General features: G+C 40.1%; 1 protein-coding gene across 2 annotated transcripts; it reads right to left on the reverse strand.

The window, feature by feature from the left end:
• Positions 1–3,814: 3,814 nt before the first annotated feature.
• Positions 3,815–10,659, reverse strand: LOC148978242 (NACHT, LRR and PYD domains-containing protein 1 homolog). 2 transcript variants are annotated; one of them, XM_089132959.1, is made up of 9 exons: positions 10,589–10,659; positions 10,160–10,408; positions 9,189–9,233; positions 7,359–9,027; positions 7,155–7,238; positions 6,992–7,048; positions 4,836–5,096; positions 4,177–4,263; positions 3,815–3,956 (listed from the first exon to the last, which is right to left on the reverse strand). In XM_089132959.1, exons 1-9 carry the CDS (start codon positions 10,602–10,604, stop codon positions 3,815–3,817), a joined length of 2,610 nt encoding a protein of 869 aa, XP_088989085.1. In that variant the 5' UTR covers positions 10,605–10,659. The 2 variants fall into 2 exon arrangements, with proteins under 2 accessions (XP_088989085.1, XP_088989084.1); XM_089132958.1 differs by having other exon boundaries at positions 7,359–9,039.
• Between the last annotated feature and the right edge of the window lie 3,601 nt (positions 10,660–14,260).

Below are 14,260 nucleotides of genomic sequence, written 5' to 3' on the forward strand. Positions count from 1 at the left end.
CTTACCGTAAAGTGTTACCATGCGTTTTAACAACTTGGAGGATTTGGCAGACGTTCCCTTTAGGGATCTTAAAGCTATAATGCACGTAGGTGATTTTGAATTAATAATGTCGATGCACAATGGTACATACTGTTAAAACTAATCGTGGTGTTGATATATATTTTTAGACTGCTGGTGACTCTATGGGGAAGGAAAACTAACTTTACCGCGTTCCGAGAGCACTCTAGTGGTCGGGAACATTTCCGTTGTGTTGCGGCTTTATTTCGTTGTGTTGTGGATTCATTTAGTTGTGCTGTGATTTAAAGGTGCAGTGTGTGATTTTTAGCGACATCTAGTGGTTCGGTTGCGAGTTTGCACTAAGGGCTCCGCCCACTGCTCACCCCTCCCTTTCGAAGAAGCTACGGTTGCTCAAATGGGACAAACATCTCGTCGGCTGAGACAGCAGCAAATAGCCAGAGGAAGCCAAGAGTGTGTAACATTGTCACTGTTTCTGAACCACAGTCCATTATAAACCACATCATGGATAAAGTTGACAAAGCCATAGTCAGGTGAGGATCAAGGGTTTTAATATATAATATAATAATAGTAATCAGCTGATTTCCCACATAGCAAACCCATAATACAGCGAGGGAGAAGAACCACATGAAACTATGCAGCTATATATATGTTTTCTAACAGGGTAGTAAAAGTTTAGCTGGCTAATATGAGCATTACTGTGGCTGAACTGGTTAAAGCGTAAAGCCTTGTTTATGCTCGACGCGTCCGCATGAGTCCAAAGGTGCACCTCCGCATCCCATAGACACCATTTACTACACACAATAGGCTTTTTTCTCTGATTTTGAAAACTCTTCGCGATCGACTTAGATCTCTTCCAAGATCGACGGGTTAGTGTAACGTCACTGTTTTACGATCAATGACATGAGTACTAATCAGCTGTCTCACGCACGTAACCAGCACATTTATCCCCACATCAATGCCATAACACCGCGAGGGAGAACTTAAAGGAGAACTCCGGCACAAAATGAACCTTTGGTCTAATTACACATTGTTACCTAGTCAACCGTTATCTGAGATTTGTTTTCATGATTGCCGAATGTAAATAGTTTTATCTCTAAAAACAGTTTAGCCTATAATGCTAGTATAATGCTAGTATATAGGGCATAGAGTAATGACAAATAAAAATCGCTTGTTATTACCTCTAACAAGGCTCAAAATAGCCCCACAGTAACACGACAGCATAATAAGGGTCCCTACATTCAAACCGAAGCATTGAGAACTTTGTCAGTGTCCAAACAGTTTAATAAGAAGATATTTTATACACACAGTCAACTTCGCGAATACAGGAAGAAGCCATCTTGGAAAAATAGTCTCGACCAGTCGATCTACGAACGCCGATCCAAGTGCGCTGGTGAGATGTGAATAAGGTGATAAGGTGAGCGCAAACAGTAGGCTACGTGTACATATTGAAGACAAGTAAACGGTTTGTGTTTGTTTCTTCTGGAAACAACGGACCATATGAGATTCTGCACAGTTCAGCGCACTTGGATCGGCGTTCGTAGATCGACTGGTCGAGACTATTTTTCCAAGATGGCTTCTTCCTGTATTCGCGAAGTTGACTGTGTGTATAAAATATCTTCTTATTAAACTGTTTGGACACTGACAAAGTTCTCAATGCTTCGGTTTGAATGTAGGGACCCTTATTATGCTGTCGTGTTAGTGTGGGGCTATTTTGAGCCTTGTTAGAGGTAATAACAAGCGATTTTTATTTGTCATTACTCTATGCCCTATATACTAGCATTATACTAGCGTTATAGGCTAAACTGTTTTTAGAGATAAAACTATTTACATTCGGCAATCATGAAAACAAATCTCGGATAACGGTTGACTAGGTAGCAATGTGTAATTAGACCAAAGGTTCATTTTGCGCCGGAGTTGTCCTTTAAGTTACATGAAACAATCCAAGTACATATTTTACACCACTCACAAGGGAAAAGTCATTAATCACCGAGTTTATGGCTAGCTTCCAGCTTTCTGCTGCTTCTCTTTCAAGGTAGTGACGAAACGCGTTCTGTAGCGTTGTTTGTTCGCGTTCGGCTACGGTAGAAACATGACGTCATAAAATGTCGACCTTCATAGAAGGGGATTCCCGCGGTTATGTAGATATCAATGTCTCATTCTAACGTAATAAAAACATTACACTTTATTAAGTAAGTTCTTTATGCACTACTGAAAACATAGTTAAGGATGTCATATTGCATTTCTGTTAATAGATACTCGACATTTTTACACATTGGACCTTTAATTTCCTTTTGTTGTGAATGTGGACTTGTGTTTGCTTTTTAAGTGTTGTTGTGTTGCGCACTACTGGGCCACCGTATTGGAGAGATAAGAAATAAAAATGACAGAGAAATATGAGATGACCAGAATCCACAACTCACACTGTGATCATTTGCTATTGTACTAATTTGGTCCCACTTTATATTAAGTGGATTTAAGTACTATTTACTTACATTGAAATTAATAATTTGATACAATGGACTTATTGTGTACATACATGTTTTGTACATTGTACTTATATTTTAAAAATAGCAGCATGTAATTACAGCTGTAATTAATTTATGTAATTACACAGCTGGCCCTTCCCTTACATTTAAACCCACCCTTAAACTGACCCACACCACCACACCTGTCCCTAACCTTAGCCGTATCACACCTCAATAGCAGCAAAAGTGTTTTACAATACAACCTGAACACAATAAGTACATTATACTTATATTCCTATGTAAGTACATAGTACTTAAAGCCACTTAATATAAAGTGGGACCCAACATTTAGTGTGCAATGTTCAAATGAACTTGTATAAATCATAAGAAAACTTCTGTGTTACTGGCTCGCAGTGTTGGAGAAGCTACTCTGAAACTGTAGTTTGACAAGCTACAAGCTACTCGTACGTTAAAGTAGTTAAACTACATCTACGTCAAGTTACCTTTTTGGAAGAGTAGTTAGCTACACTACAAGTTACTATCCAAAAGTAGCTAGCTACATTGAAACTACTTTTACTTTTTGAACAACATATTATAAATATTATATTATCAATTATCATCATAAGATGTTATAAATTATATGATTATAAATAATTAAATAAGTGTCTGATGAATGTTTTAATTCAAATATTTAGTGTTTAAAACAATGCAATACAATTATGATTTCATAGAGTATTGTTTTATTACACACACCACTCAAATATCTCAGACTGTTTGTCAAAAGTGCAAAATTGCAACAAATAGCCTACAGCATTGCAAGAACGAAATATACATTCAACATAAATTGCATTTAGAACATTTTCTCAAAAATAACGATTGAACTTGGACAAATAAGACCATGGGTAATTAACGTTTGTTTCTCCATCCTCAAAATCTGCCGTCACCTGGGTGTGTCACTGTCAACCCACTTCTTTACGTCAGTGAACCGTTAGCCGCAAGATGCGTGATTAAACAACAGGTGGCGGTAATGGCAAAAAATGAGTTTGTAATCTAACAAGAAGAAGAATATCCTTGCATCGCGTCGATTCACGCAGGCTCGACAATGTAGCAATGTAGCTCTTGCTCGCGCTACACCGCTACTTGCTGCAAAAAGTAGTTAGCTACTGGAAAAGCTACACTGTTTAAAAAGCAACTGAGCTACTGCCAAGCTACTGAAAAATGTAGTTTAATCTAGTAGCTTCGCTACTTGTAGTAACTACTCCCCAACTGATTACAATTCTAATTTTTTTATTGGTTCATTTTTAGTGTTAATCTCAGTCTTAAACTTACTCTCACAAAGTCTCCATGGAAAAGCCCTGGTCATTCAGATGAATCTTCCCCTTCTGGCAGCAATTCGACTGGTGATCTTTCAAGCGAGACCAAAAGTCATCATCATAATGTGGGTATTTTTTAAACTGTTTATTACAAATGGACCTTCATAATTAGAAAGCACAAAGCAAAGCATCAGTAAAGCAACAAACCTGATCTTTGCTTTTAATTGAGTGTAATCATTGTTGTAACAATCATTTGTGTGAGAAACAGACCAACAATTAAATGTTTATTGAATTATCAATGAACTAGAAGATCAGTGTGGATGTAAAGAAAATTTATTTTATCAATATCAATTCTCAAACGTTTGGTATCTTATACATACCCGATAAATGTCATCACACAACCTGGTCTTGTGTTTGATCTCTTCAAGATCTCGATTGCATCCTCCTGTAATATGCCAGCATCTAACCTAGATGTGGAAACACATTATAGAGATAAAATGAATAATATTGATAATGTCATTCTTCATCTGATTCTTGCACATTCATTTAAACTACTCCATAACATTAAATGGACGAAGGCCATGAACTACAGATGGGCGGATTCATTTGCTTTTTAAGGTTATCTGATATAGCAACAGCATTGCTAAACTGCCAAAATAAATTAATAAAATAATAATAATAATTGTAAAACACGCTATATAAATAAAGGTGACTTGACTTTGTTTACTAAACCATTTTGTGTTGAAAGGTTTTCAGTTCCTCAAAGGTGAGTGACTGTGATCAGTGTCATTAATTCATAGCCTTTTAATGTTTTAAAAGACTAGTTCACAAAAAAACTGAAAGTGTGTAACAAGCATTCGTTAAAATAACATCTTTTGCTCCTCAGAGGAAAGCAGGTTTGGAACAACATGAGGACGAGTAAATTATGACAGAATTCCCCTCTTTGGACGAACTATCCTCTGAATATTAAATGCACAGTTCTCATCAACAGACACATTCACATAGAAACAGGACAGAGGAGATTTCAGATGTTTCTCACCTGAGTTCGGTTAGACTGGGGCACTTCTGGCTCATCTGGAGGGTCCAAACAGACAACTTCTCAGTTAGACACTTCACCCTCATTTCCATCTTCTTCAGGTTAGAGAAGGAATGGAGAAATGACAATAATGCATCTGAATCCCATTGGTGAATTATCTGAAAAAGTCTGGTCCAGTCGATGTTGAATATCTCTGAGTGTGGAAAGGTGAGACTGAATGATTCCAAATCTGGATAGCGAAGTAGTACAATCTTTATGCAGGTACTGTAAAAAAAAAAAAAAAAGAAGAATTAAAGGGCCATGAAACCCATGAGGTCGCCAGTGGCTGCGCTGGAGGGCGTTTCCCACTACTGGTTGCCTAGTAATGTTTGTGAGTGACATTCATGGAAGTTACTCTATGTTAGACAAAAAATACGTTTTATTGCCGCTACAAACAAATATTTTGTAAGGAAAAGTCTAAATATAAATGGAATCAGTACATAAAATGCATAATATTAAAGATGAACGAGAAACAGTGAGTGCTCTTTGCCATCGCGGCTATTTAACTGCAGCAAACAGGCAAATACCGGTCTATCTGGGTTCCCGAAACCATTCAGTCACGGAGTCAGTATGGTGAACACCACTGTATACACGGAGATATATCATCCATTATAGGACAGTTTCTGACTGCTAAAATGAGCTTCTCGTTCAACTTGCCTCGGTCAGACTCAGCACTGAAGAGTGACGCGCTCCACTGCCTTCACTCCTATTGGTTGTCGCTTGCGAAAATCGCCCTTCATTTGCATAAAGTTAAACTTTTCTCAGCTTTGTCGCGTCGCTGTCACGCGTGTCGCCGGAAGTCGCCCGCTCACCATTGATAATGAATGGTATCGCGTCGCTTGGTCGCGTGTAGCGTGAACGGGCCTTTAGTCAAGCAATGGTTCTGGTGGACTCTTATGGCTTGTGACATTCACAATTTTTTTTTGGCTTGCTTGGTTTGTGCCACAGGTAAGACCTCCAATCTTCCCCCCAGATGCGTTATTCCTCCCTTTGAGACCCGAGTCCCATATCGCTCTAGATTTTAATACGGCCCTCCCAGAGTAACACACTCGTTTTGATCGTGGTGGACCGGTTCTCGAAGGCGGCTCACTTTATTCCCTTACCCAAATTACCCTCAGCTAGGAAGACAGCGTTGACAGTCATAGATCACGTCTTTTGGTTACATGGCCTTCCGATAGACGTGGCCTCCGATAGCGGACCCCAGTTTGTGTCCAAATTTTGCCGAGAGTTTTGTACCGGGAGCAACGGATAGTCTGTCCTCAGGGTTTCATCCCCAGAGCAATGATCAAACCGAGAGAGCTAACCAGGATCTGGAAAGGGTGTTGCGAAGTTTGGTGTCCAAGAATCCTTCCTCATGGAAGCAACAACTGTCCATGGTGGAGTACGCCCACAATGCATTACCAGTGTCGGCCATGGGCCTACCTCTGCTTGAGTGTAGTTTAGGTTACCAGCCACCTATTTTTCCCAGTCTGGAATCCAAGGTCACGGTCCCCTCCCCTCACACCTTCGTCCAGAGGTGTCAGAGCACTTGGACGAGAGCCCGTGAGACTCTACTCCAGGTGGGGGCGTGCACCAAGGCCGATCGCCAAAGGTCAATGCCTCCCGTATACGTTGTTGGTCAAAAAGTGTGGCTTTCAACAAGGAACATTCCTCTCCATTCCATTTCTAATAAACTTGCTCCCAAATTCATTGGCCTGTTCACTGTCACCAAGATCATTAATCCGGTGGCAGTCCGCCTCAGTTTACCTCCAGCGTACAGGAGGATTCATTTCATTTTTCATTTTTCCAAAATTAAGCCTGTGTTTCATACTCAAATGAATCCGCAAGTCCCGGTCCCCCCTCAGTTCAGAGCCATGACAATATTTGCTTTATTAGTAATAGCCAAAAAAGATAAAAGTGTGTACCTTATTTTTTTTTTATGTTTCGGGAGACCAATTTAGTTGCATTATTACTATTAGAATTATAATCTATTAGATTGCGGAGACCAAGTATGCCAGATAAACTTTAGAGCAAGATGATGATATAGTTGGTTATCAAAATTCTATTAATCATAGAATTATTTATGGTTATCATGAGAAAAAAAATGAAAAGAAAAAAGAAAAAATTCACTTGTTCTTCACCTGGATGGCTCTTTGATGACTGACAGATCAAGTGAGATGAAGGTTCTTACACAAACACTGCAAACCAAAACAGGAAAAAGATACATTAACTAAAAGTTAAACAAAAGCACATTAAAGGATGATAAAACATAAAATCTAAAAAAATATATATTTAAAACATTACCGCTGTGAGCTCAGGGTCTGTCCTCTCGTGAGAGCATAGATCAGTTCAGCGAGATCACAGTCTGATGGATCCAATATAGTCAAGCTTCAAAATCAAATCCAGAGCATCACTGTACAGACTAATTAAGCTTAACTTGCTGCAGCAAATTAGAGATTAGATTTGATTTACATCCAATAAATATCTGTTTTAGACCAAAGAATTTACCTTGCATCTTTAAACTTGTGAAGTTCAGGCAAAATCATAGACAGATATTCCGATGTTAAATATAAAATAGATATTCCTTCACAGCTCTGACAGCACTGACAGCAGTACAGCAGGGCACAGAAGTCGATTCTTCTGAGGAATTGACCATGTAGATCAATCCTTTTCCATGATCCCATTGCTTCTTTCACAAAGTCTCCTTCATGAAGTTCATAGAGACAGTGAAGAACAATAAATACTGCTTCCGAACACAAGGAAAAACCTTTAACCTTTTCCAAAATCCATTCTTTCAGATGATCTTGTGTTTCTGGACGAATTAACAGACCATGTTCTTTAAGTGTGGATCTCACATCCTTATTCAACAAACCAAATGCAAATTTCACCACAGCTGCAAAACGTGGTTTTGAGAACTCATCCATTAAAAGTTTCCCCAGGGACTCTTCTTCATCCAGAAGGACATAGTACAGAGCAGTGAAGAACTCCTGAAAGCTAAGATGCATGAAACTGAACATCGTCTCCTGGTAGATTCGTCTCTTAAACAGGAACTTGCACAAGAATGGATTTCCAGCCGGGTCTGAAATGGTTTCATTCACACTTTTCTCATCCAGCAGGACTTGCTGTTCCTGCATCCCTCTCTCTGCCAGCTGACCCAGACTCCTCAGCAGGGTCGGGACGGACTGACTCAAACCCTGGCAGTGATGCTCCAGAAGAGTGCACACAAAGTCCACGTAGATGGAGGTGGTGGTTTCCAGTCCACTTGTCTTATCTGCTCCATATGTGAATCGCTCCTGGATAGTTGTGCAGATGATCCAGCAGACGACAGGGATTGAGCAGGCAGTGATGAGGGTTTCATTTCCCTTCACATATGTATAAGCCTCCCTGAAATGTTCCTCATTTTGAAAAAACTTCTGGAAGTACTCCTCCACCCCCTTTTCTGAAAATCCCACAATCTCAGAGAAACGCTGAGGTCCTTTGAGCAGTTTACTGAGTGTGTCCGTAGCTGTAGATCTGGAGGAGACCAGCAGGAAAGACTCTGGCAGGATTCGACGCCTCAGCAGGGCACAAAGAGTGTCCACAGGTCGGGCTTTCTGAAGCAGGTCAGTGTGTGCTGACGTGTCATTATTAATGTCCTGTGGGAGTTTCAGCTCATCAAATCCATCAATGACCACAAGCACCTTCTCTGGCGACTGCTGTAAAATCTGTGAGATCTCATGTGATGTTAAACTACAACTGCAGCTGAAGATCTCCACCAAACTCTTCTCACCAGGAATGCGATTTATTTCTTTACACTTTAAGTGGAACACAATATCAAACCACTCTTTGTAGAGGACACCAGATGCCCAGTCCATCATGATCTTCTGCACAGTGAAAGATTTCCCGTTTCCAGAGTTTCCCTGCAGTATCACAGAACTGGGACTGATCCCGCGGTCATCTGGGTCGAACAGAGAGTTGAGATGGAGAGAGTCTCCACTGCTCCTGGAGCCGAGGACCTGCTGGAAGCGCTCTCCACTGGAGCGGATCTCTTCTTCTCGCTCTATTCGATCTCTATGTTTCTGAAGGATCAGAGGTTGTGTGAAGCGCTCAGACATCAGCACACGTTCACCAGGCAGTGAGTTATACTCAGTCACAAACTGATACTCGCTGCAGATCCGCTTCATATATTTGTGAATCACTGGGCTGATTTCTGCAAAAAAGGTAAATGTTCATAGTTAGTTTTTATTTATTTTTTCCTGGTTCTAATACAGTAAGAAATTCCAGATTATTCCAGAACTAAATTACAAGATTGATGGAGTGCAATATTTAAAACATATTATTATAAAATTCATCAGTCACCTGAGGAATGTGTTTTTTCAGAGTGTATGTGATGTCCTGTGAAGCCTGTAGAACATTATACACACTTGATACATTATTTAATTTATTAATTGATATATTAAGGCATTTCATAACATTTTTTTAAACATTTGACATAAATCTATCTCGGTATCTATCTCGCTGTCTGTCTGTCCATCATCTGTTCTGAACACATTTATTAGACCACCACCCAATGTAAGGTTTGTCCACAACTGCCCTAAACTCACAGTTTTTGGTCATACACATTTTTTTAGATGGGAACAAATATGTACAGATTGCACGTTATTTGAAAACACTAAAAGTACTCAAAAAGTCTATCCATAAGTGGAAATTAGTTATTTGTTGTTGTTTTTTTTTTAGCAATTTTCTACTTCCAGTTTGAAAAGCAGACTCTCAAACTCTCAGCTGATCCACATCTACCTATAGGAATACGATGCCCATCACTGTATGAATATATAAACTCCTCCAGTATTATCAGCAGCTATCGCGCTTCTCAGGAGCGAATTACACTCCTCCATCCCCAGCTCCTCCTCTCGTCCAGTCAGGGTTTGGCATTCTGATTCACCTTTGAGTCAGACTAAATTCTCGAATTATGTTGTACATTAAAATATTGACAGTAATGATATCTGCAATTCATTTATGTTGGTTCTGTTCTGTTTACCCTAAAAGGGGTTATTGTTGCTCTCCTGCTCTCATCATGCTAGGCTGCACAGAACAGAACCAGACAGCTAATCTAAAATATATGATAATTGTCCACCGTATTTGACAACAGTGGTCCTGACAGAAATAAGTTAATAAGACGGAAAGTTAAGACAAAATATTTAGGGTTTCTACAAGAGCTTCTGCAATTTGTGCAATAACTGTAAAAGTACATATTTTAACAGTACATATCTCAGTACATACTGTAGGTCTAGACACATGTGGTATAATAGCCAAAATTAGTGTGCTCTTACCTAAGTCGCTAAACAGAGATGGCTCATGCTTTTCCAGTCTAGAATAAAAGGCAAATTTAACCTTGTCTCCTCCAGAGTGCAACACTTGATATAACTCTCTCATTTTCTCCTGGTTAGTATCTGCTGCTCTGATCTTACAGTACGGCTCCCATTCCAGCATGCCACAGGACTGCAACTCATCCGCTATCGGCATCACCATCTGTACTCTCTGGACAAGTTTCGCCCAGTGGTCGTCCACAAACCGAGCACCTGGTAGAGAGATAATAACATGATAACTGTTCACAAGGAAGAACGTGATTTCATAAGATTCAAGAACGGCATATTACATAGGTGTAGCAAGTACTTATTTGGGCCACTTCACTTTTAATCAGGGTAATGCAGATTATCTTTCATATGACTATCTTTGCTTTTACTGTGGTAACTACTTACGCGAGTCTTGGTCCATGGTGTCTCATAAGTGTCTATGACGTGTTGTAGAGAGCTGTCTTAAGTTGTCCTCTAGGAAATGAAACACAATGCAGATAGTGTGAGATGGTTGAAGAGAGCTTTTGTGACCCATGGTTAAAGATAACAATATTGGTATGCTATAAGCCATTAAGTGGCATGTACAAAAATTAATCTAACATGCACAGCCCAAATTAATACAGTCAGAAAACAAAATTGTTGATTCCAGGGCAGGCTCCAGCCCCTGACCAGAGTCCAATGCAGGCTCCAGCCCTTGACCAGAACCCAGTCCAGGCTCCAGGCTCCAGCCATTGAAAAAAGTCCATTCAGGCTCCAGCCTCTGACCAGATCCCAGTGCAGGCCCCAGCCCCTGACCAGAATTGAGTGGTGGCGTCAGGCCCTGACCAGATCCCAGTGCAGGATTTCTGACCAAAATCCCTGACCAAAGTCCAGTGCAGGCCCCAACCCCTGACCAGAATCCAGTGCAGGCTTCCTGAACAAAGTCCAGTGCAGACCCCAGCCCCTGACCAGAATCCAGTAATGGCTTCAGGCCCTGATCAGATCCCAGGGCAGGCATGGGCGTCAGTTTGGTTTGAAATGTGCTGGGACAGAGACGCATACGTAAATGGATTTTCAAAAGTGCTGGGTACAATGACACATTCACTTTTTTTCTCTTTTGCGCAGGTCATGTTTTGAAAGATGATGTCGATGAATGACGATGTCCTGTAGCTTCCTGATCTAAACTGTCCAACCAAAAATGTGATGGGTGGGGGGTTAAATAGTAGCATACTTTGGGTTTAATTGGTCGTACAATGAGATCTAATATGTTGTTAGTGTCATGAATTTCCACGTGAATAAATAGATAGAACATAGTTCTCATCATAGGCCCATCCCCAGGCCTGGTGTTATCATGTTGGGGAGTCAGTTTTGAAAGGAGCACTAGCTGCAGGAACATTAGGAGAAATGCTTCCTCATCGACCTGCAGTTTGCCCTCGTCAGTCGTCGAGTCATCTGAGAGGTTTACAGCCCTCTCAAGGTGATCAACAAGCCCCATGATGCAAATCGCTGCTCTGCCTCAGCGCGAGCGGGACCTGAACCACGAGGTCCAGATGCTGAGCACTCTTCACTCGAGAAGAGGGCCAGACGAGAGCGGAGCGTTTTCAAAGAATAATAACGCTCACAGTTTGCACAGAGGGCTCCCTCGAGAACCTCCCATACTTGATCTTCTTCCAGAAAAAAAACGCACAGATCACGTGTATCACCTGGAGTCATAAACCTAGGACACAGGTCTACACCTTTCTGAAAGGCCTTAGCCTTCTCTGTACGTTTAATTTTTACCTGACTCTGAGTAGCGATTCAGACAAACAGTCCCTGAAGACGATAAGATGATTTGTCATGTTTGCAATGCTCCCTTATATACTAGCAGGTCGCACGTTAATCATTCGCGCTAATGATTCACGGGCTGTCACCATTCAATGCGATTGCCATGATTTGATTGTGATTTCAGACTAGGGTGACCAGCCGTCCCGCAAATTGAGACCGTGTCACGCATAATCAATGCTTGCTCAAAAAAAAAAAAAAAGGTTGGTTGCTCTATATCCCCGAGACCCAGGCAGCCAAACGAACATTACTTAACAGTTCAGGACGCTGCTGTTGCCACCAGTGCTGTGCATGAACTCGTATATATTTTGGGCGAACATGAACTGAACATACAGTATTACTGCCTGAACTCGTTCATTCTGGTGTCTGTGAACGCACGCTCTCTCAGTTTAACTTCGTTCAATAGGGTGCCAGATTTCTATACAGCCTTCCAGACGAAAACCCGGCTAAAACACACCATAAACAGACCTTAAAATGTAGCGAAAAAACCCCAATCTGGCAACACAAGACACCAGTGTCACATTTCTGTGCAAACTTTGCCCGTCAATAAAATATATATATATGGGCTGTGACAATATAAAAAAAAAAGAAAGAAAGAAAAAAAAGAAGCTCGCTTATTTTTTGAAGTATGAAATATGAACTGAACTAGTTCATTTTAAAATGTGTGAACTGAACTTTGAACTAGTTCATGCAGAAAGTGAACTTTCCCAACACTGGTTGCCACTCCCACGTGACCTCAGTTAACCTGCTGACTAGGTAGTCGTCAACTTTTTCATTGTTGTCATGACAGCGCACCTTCTCGTTCCGTACCTGCACGTTCTCTAGAGTTGTGAGTTTAGACTTTTTTTACTCTTTTTTTTTTAACTGTTCCTTTGGTGTTGAGCAAGTATAATTCCTGTTTATCCTATAATTTCATAATTATTATTTATTTAAAGTGAATAAATTGTAATGAAAAATAAATAAAATTAAATAGCTAAAGTAAATCGTAAGTGGAAGTGCATCTGTCAATTCATTGAATGTTCAAAATATTATTAATCTTTATTTAGAAAATAATACACATTGGTTGGCCTATTCATGAGCATACATCAGCAATTACACATGTTTAGGGAATAGGACATTATTAATATGCCATGTTAGGTGTAACGTGGGGTGGGGGCACCGCCACGCCAAGCAATGTCCCACATTGTCCCTCAGAAACATACCCCTTGTCCCCCCTTGGACTTATAAGCAGGTGGTCAACGCCTGAGGCATTCCCCAATGCATCATCAACGTAGTGTTGAGTTCCCTTTCGAAAAGGAACAGGACGGATGATTTATATTCACAACGAAGGTGGCAACAGGTCCAATATATATGGTGGATCTAGTTTGGAAGAGATGGGGAGATCGGGGAGAGCCTTCCTCAACTACAGAAACGCCAGTAGTGGCTGGTGAAGAAACGTGACTATCAACTCTGAGATATTATGCTACCCAGTGCTAGCAATGTGTACCTTATAAAATACCCAGTAAGCAATGTTTCTAAGTATTTAGAGTATCTGTTTTCATTTTAGTTTTACTTCCAAACATAAGCAAGCAAAGCACTAAGAAATTAAACAAAATGCAGCTACTCTGAGATGTCTTTTAGGAATTGTCGATAGTTGTTGACTGATACTGGCGGTGATTGAAGTTTAACCATTTGAAATGTGCATAAAACAATGACTAATATGACATCTGTACAGATTTTACTTTTAGGACAGTTTTACTTAAACACATTCCAAAGTGTAACGTGTACCTTTGAGAATCCCTCATAGACCTGATTGTAAACCTTTTTTTTTTCAGCTCTTTTCAACAACCCGGTTGTACCAGTTCACAAAGTTAATGTGCTTGCAATTTGATTTAAACCTTTACAATTCTTCATGAGGGTGACATTTCATTTTTACACAGTCTATATTCCTCTGACCTAATTTTCATCTTAACCATATTAAAAGTGCACGACTGATAAACAGCAATTTTTAACCAGGAAAAAACAAAACTCACATCTGACATCTGATCTATTCCAACAATCTCCAGATTATATACTACAATGTTAATTATACAAAAAAAAAAAAAGAATTTAGATGACTTCTGGAATGCTCATTGTTGTGAAATGGTACGATAATAAGAAAAGTGGTTGAAAATGTTACCTGATCCTCCCCAAAATGTGGATTTTAGTTCTGCAGTTCGAGGTATTGTGTTTTATATATAATCTATCTTTTTTAAATAAAACAATTAATATCAATGTTGAAGGTTTCTCCTCTACTTC

Source organism: Pimephales promelas, chromosome 7 (genome assembly GCF_988280905.1).
Source record: "Pimephales promelas chromosome 7, fPimPro1.hap1.1, whole genome shotgun sequence".
NCBI classification, from domain to species: domain Eukaryota; kingdom Metazoa; phylum Chordata; class Actinopteri; order Cypriniformes; family Leuciscidae; genus Pimephales; species Pimephales promelas.